At 41.7% G+C, this 6,000-nt stretch overlaps 1 protein-coding gene across 4 annotated transcripts in view; it reads right to left on the bottom strand.

Moving 5' to 3' along the window:
- Positions 1–2,284: 2,284 nt before the first annotated feature.
- Positions 2,285–6,000, bottom strand: part of RABGAP1L (RAB GTPase activating protein 1 like) — a 978,589-nt gene continuing 974,873 nt past the window's right edge. For all 4 annotated transcript variants that reach the window (XM_033916610.1, XM_033916611.1, XM_033916613.1 and 1 more), the window contains one exon: positions 2,285–3,593. In XM_033916610.1, coding sequence (XP_033772501.1) covers positions 3,438–3,593 — 156 coding nt within the window. In that variant the 3' untranslated portion in view covers positions 2,285–3,437. The remainder of the gene's footprint in view (positions 3,594–6,000) is intronic.

Here is a 6,000-nt window from a genome sequence, read left to right as displayed (position 1 = left end):
AAATATTTTTAAAAAGCAAGTAAAGTGAACTTTTACAAAAGAGGAATATTTTAGTTTATTTAGAAGCAGCTTTCTGTAAATGTTTCTAGTTTAATACGGTCTCTCTATGCACTATATAAAATTTACTCATAAATAATGAACATCCCTCAGTTTTTATTTGCTGGATTTATAAGGTTACCAGACTCTTGCGAGATCATCATAAAATCATGATCACAATTATGAGTGATTCTGTATACCATTCCTAGTTTATAGGGCCATAAATCAAAATTCAAGCCTTCTCTAGACATGTTTTTTTTTGGAGGGTTTTTCAAAAACTAGGACAGCAGGGTGAAGTGATGTGGCAGGAACTGGCTGTTCAAAGCTGACAGCCTAGGGACAAACCCATTCTACTCAGATAGCTATGCATTCTTTGTGTAAACTCTGCCTTTGGATTGGGTAGTGCTAATTGCCAAATCATTTGCATAATGCTCAGGGCATAGCTATGCTCCCAAATATATAGTTAATTCCCATATATTCAATGTCAAGCACAATGTAAATGGGGAAAACACAAATTCTCCTCTCATATAAGATTTGCCATGGTTCAGGCTGTGATGAAATTTACTTAGCTTTGAGCATGCTAACAGGGCCAGCTGGGGCTGTGTGGACTGCAGAAGTGAGGGGACACAAGGCAGCTTCTGATTATAAAGGCTAGCGCTGAAGGCTTCTATCTCTGGGGAAACTAGCCTCTAAGGCCAACACATTTCCTGGGGTGACCACTCATGCTGTCTAGGGGTCATGTTTAAATATAAAAAAGGTGGAGGGCAAAGCATTCGATTTTAAGTAGCTAATGACAAGAAACAATTATCTAAATTCTCCAGGTGATATGCAGTGGTTTTAAGACCGCTGACTGCTGTGAGATGAATAAAACCAGATAATCAATAGTATCTGTTTACCAGCAGTGAATATTCAGGTCTTTTGCAAACAGGTGCTGGCTGATATTTAGTGCTGATATCTTTGGACCTAACCACGCAAAGACAGCATTGCTTTTGGTGTGGTCCTATCTTGGCTGGACATGTAAGCATCAACACTTAATATGGCCAGTGCCCACCTATATGCCAGCTGTGCCCCCTCACTCCACTGCAGCATTAACCAAACAGTGCTATGTCATTCAGCAGTACTGCCTGATTAAGAGTTGCTGAACATCCTCCCCCTCCCCCCATCCCGCTGATTGGGGTTTACGTGGGCAGGAGCCTCTCCTGTCAAATTAAAACCCCTTTGAATATCTACCCCACAGGTTTACAAATGGTTAATAATCCCAGTCCTTAAATGATAGTCTATACAATGTTCAGTCTGACCTTCCTAAATTATTTCTCCCCCCCCCTTTTTTTTTTTTTACAAAACCGCAAAAGCGGCTGGCGCACTGAATGCTGTGTGCTGCTCTGACGCTCATGGGAACTCTATGAGTGTCAGAACAGCACATAGCATTCAATGTACCAGCTGGCGCTAAAAAACGCTTTCGTGGTTTTGTAAAAGGGGGGTTTATGAAAAGCAATTTCTGCACAGAAAATGTTAATAGCTACTACCCAGCATTATGAGATTTACAGACTACAATAAAAGGCAGCAAAAAAAAAAAAAAAAAAATTATATATATATATATATATATATATATATATATCTGAATGAGAGAAATGAAGGAAAATTGATCAGTGTTGTGAGTAAACATATCCTGAAGGCGTGGCTCAATTCAAAGTCCTGGGTTTCTTCTCTGTGAAGAATATCAAATCTCTTAAACTCTCAGGTTTGGAAACCAAGGCACTAGTCTAAGAGCCACTGTGGACAAACCAGGTGGAGGATGAACCTGCAAATGTTTGGGATTTATCATCTTCCTGTTGTACAGATCCAACAATTAAGAATTTCAATCCAATGCTTTTTTTTGTGAGTTTGATGCTAAAGAGGGTGACTGACAAGCCTGGAACCAGCACACTGACTAGTTCAGAATGTCTAGGTCAGGGGTGTCAAAGTCCCTCCTCGAAGGCTGCAATCCAGTTGGGTTTTCAGGATTTCCCCAATGAATATGCATGAGATCTATTAGCGTACAATGAAAGCAGTGCATACAAATAGATCTAATGCATATTCACTGGGGAAATCCTGAAAACCCGACTGGATTGCGGCCCTCAAGGAGGGACTTTGACACCCCTGGTCTAGGTAGAATGCAAAGCTTCCCTCACCACCATTAGGGTGCTGACTGATCTCTTTTGAAAACCCCTTTTTTAAGGATGAGCAAACACAGAACCATCTTCTTGTCTTTTTAAAACCAGGTAATTTGGTCCAGATTATAATCTGTACCGAGGACACCTGGTGAGCAAATGTTTTTTTCTTTTTTGGGGTGTTGCAGAAGATAGTATAAATGTAAAAACGCACAGAACTGTGGATGTAGTGGGATATAAATTCTTACATAAATAAAACAAACAAACAAAAAAATTCACATAGCCCAGTAACAGTACACACTATCAGTGAAACGGAAATTAGTGATACCACTGTGCCAATCTACAATACAAGTCTTTCATTTTTTTAAATGCTTTTTTCAACTACAAAATAAGCTCTCTTGCATTTAGAACTATTTTAACCCAGGTTAAATGCACTGTGGGAAAGTTAATGGTGGACTGAGTTGTACAATTAACCCCTTTAAATCCTTCAGAACTACCATACAACCACAGTGTTTCCTTTTATCCTTGAAACACTTAACATATCTCAAAATTAAACTTCTTGTGGTTGAACTTGTTACAATGAAAAATGTGCAGCGTGAAAAGCCTTCTGGATATACCAAGTGTTTCCACTATTTCTTAGTTAACCTGCTTAATGAAGAAGTTTGTCTACACCATTTACGAGTCCAGTGCTGAACCAAAGGTGCTTTTCCTGTCTGGATGAAACGAAATCCCTACTAGACTCAGATGGGTCTGTGTTTACCAGGCCATATCTGTCCTGTTTTTTTATTCTATCCCAAAGAATTATGAAGGCAGCAGTTTTGTTGTCAGAGTTAGTCTGCCTGTGTGTGAGAGAATTCTCTCTTTTTTTTTCTTTCCACTTTTTTCTCCTTACTTACAAGAAGCAAAAGCAAACCATAAAGCTGTGTCTGTATGCAAGATAATAGAATAATGAGGACTGGTCATATAAATATTTGTCCTATTACCTAAGTATAATAATTTAAAAAAAGACTAGAAGGATGAATATTATCTGAAAGTAGTGGTCAGTGAAGCAGTCTGCAAGGAGGGGAATTCACTAATAAAACCACCCAGTTCTTTGCATCACTTCTGTGTGGGGCAGGAATGGCTGAAAGTTGATCTGAAGCTTCTTCCAAGTGTTTCTTCCTCATGGTAAGAGGCAGCCGCAGCATGGACTTGAGAATTGGTTTGGGCTAGGAGGCTTTTTGTGCTCTTTCCCTTAAGTTCTCACTAGATCTATGTGCTCTCCTTGGGCAGCTGCAAAGGCTGCTGTGCTGGGGCTGCTGGTTGTGTGCTTGTGGCTGTTTTGATAGAGTTCAAGGTCTTGCTAAACCAAGAGTTTTTGGCAGCTTGGATTTCACTCAACAGAGCCCCTCTTTGGTGTTCCAGTTCCTAAGCAAGGAATTAAAAGAGACTTTATATTCTGTAAATTATAAAATAGTCTGATTTTAAAAAAAACACATCCCACATGTGAAACTATTGGCCCCAGCCCAATCGCAACCTGTTCTAAGTCTCTTGACCCTCTACTAATTGGATTGGATTTATTAATTTGACATACTGCTCTATTGACAACCAGGTATTAAATGGTTTATATATAAACAAGTTATAAGAAAAATATTACATCAGTAAAAGACAAATACCAAACCACAAGATCTCAGTCTACAGCTTAGAGAGTAATCAAGAAGCTCTCAGAAAGCACAGTTACTTACCGTAACAGTTGTTATCCAGGGACAGCAGGCAGATATTCTCAACAGTGGGTGATGCCACCGACGGAGCCCTGCAGCGGACAGCCTTGAAAGCAGACTTGCTTGAAGATCTTTGTAAGAGCTTCCGAGTGCTGCACTGCGCATGCGCAAGTGCCTTCCCGCCCAAGTTAGGGTGCGTTCTCCTGTGAGGAGCCTCAGTTCAGATACCCAGCTAAGAAGCCAACCAGGGAGGAGGGTGGGTTGTGAGAATATCTGCCTGCTGTCCCTGGATAACAACTGTTACGGTAAGTAACTGTGCTTTATCCCAGGACAAGCAGGCAGCATATTCTCCACAGTGGATGACCTCCGAGTTAAGCATAATGGGATGGAGGGAGAGTTGGCAAGTTAAGAAAAAAGATTTTGCAAAACAGATTGGCCAAAATGGCCATCCCTCCTGGAGAAAGTATCCAGACAGTAATGAGAGGTGAATGTATGAACCGAGGACCAAGTGGCAGCCTTGCAGATTTCCTCAATAGGAGTTGGTCTGAGGAAAGCTATAAACGCCGCCATAGCTCTAACTCTGTGGCCCATGACTCGACCCTGCAGAGGGAGACCAGCCTGAACATAGCAGCAAAAGATGCAAGCAGCCATCCAGTTGGAGATGGTTCTCTTCAAGACAGGGTGTCCCAACTTATTTGGATCGAAGGAGATGAAAAGTTGTGGGGCTGTCCTGTGAGGTTGAGTGCGTTGCAAGTAGAAAGCCAAGGTACGCTTGCAGTCCAAAGTATGGAGAGCCACTTCTCCAGGGTGAGAATGAGGCTTTGGAAAAAATGCTGGAAGAACAATAGATTGATTGATGTGAAATTCTGAAAAAACTTTAGGTAAGAATTTTGGATGAGTACGGAAGACCTTCTTGTCATGATGGAAAACAGTGAAAGGTGGATCCGCAACCAATGCTTATAACTCACTGACTCTTGGAATAGACGTGAGGGCAATCAGGAAAACCACTTTCCAAGTAAGATACTTGAGATGAGCCTTACAATTGGTTCAAAAGGAGGCTTCATCAATTGAGCCAGGACAACATTGAGATCACTGGGGGTGGTTTAAATGGTGGATGAACATTAAAAAGTCCTTTCATAAAGCGGGAAACCACAGGATGTGCAGACAGAGGTTTCCCATCAAGAGGCTGATGAAAAGCAGCAATGGCACTAAGATGGACTTGGATAGATGTAGACTGAAGTCCCGAATGTGATAAGTGGAGTAAATAATTCAAAACAGAAGCCAAGGAGGTAGACATTGGCTCCAGATGACGAGTGGAACACCAAGCAGAAAATCTAGTTCATTTCTGGCCATAACACTGACGAGTGGACGGCTTTCTAGAAGCTACCAAAATATCTTGTACAGACTGAGAGAACTGTATAGAGTCAGTTAGGTTGAAAGGTACCAAGCTGCTAAATGTATATAGCAAGTATCCTTGACTCTGAGTAAGCAGAGAGGGAAAAACTGGTAGAAGTAGAGGCTCCCTGCTGCTGAGTTGAAGTAGAAGGGAGTACCACGGTTGTCTGTGCCACCGAGGAGCTATCAGAATCATGGTGGCATGTTCTGTCTTCAGTTTGACAAAAGTCTTGAGAATCAGCGGGAATGGAGGGAAGGCATAGAGGAAATGACCCGTCCAATCCAAGAGAAAAGCATCTGCCTCAAGACACTTGGGAGAGTATATTTGAGAGCAGAACTGAGGCAGCTTGTTGTTGAGGGGAGACGCAAAGAGGTCTATCTGAGGGGTCCCCCATTGAGCAAACACCTGATGTAGAAGTGAGGAGTTGAGTGTCCATTCGTGAGGTTGTAGAAGACGACTTAATTTGTCCACCAGACAGTTGTGCTGACCTTGAATATATGCAGCTCTGAAAAAGATGTTCTGATGGATTGCCCAATCCCAGAGTTTCAGAGCTTCCTGACAAAGGGAGTGAGAGCCAATCCCTCCCTGTTTGTTGACATAGTACATGGCGACTTGGTTGTCCGTCCGGACAAGGATTACGTTGTCATGAAGAAGGTGTTGAAAAGCTTTGAGAGCATTGAAAATCACTCTGAGTTCCAACAGATTGATGTGACAAATA

Source organism: Geotrypetes seraphini, chromosome 12, assembly GCF_902459505.1.
Source record: "Geotrypetes seraphini chromosome 12, aGeoSer1.1, whole genome shotgun sequence".
Taxonomy (NCBI): Eukaryota; Metazoa; Chordata; class Amphibia; order Gymnophiona; family Dermophiidae; genus Geotrypetes; species Geotrypetes seraphini.
Note: the sequence above shows the minus strand (reverse complement) of the source record. Positions and strands in the feature narration are given on the sequence as shown.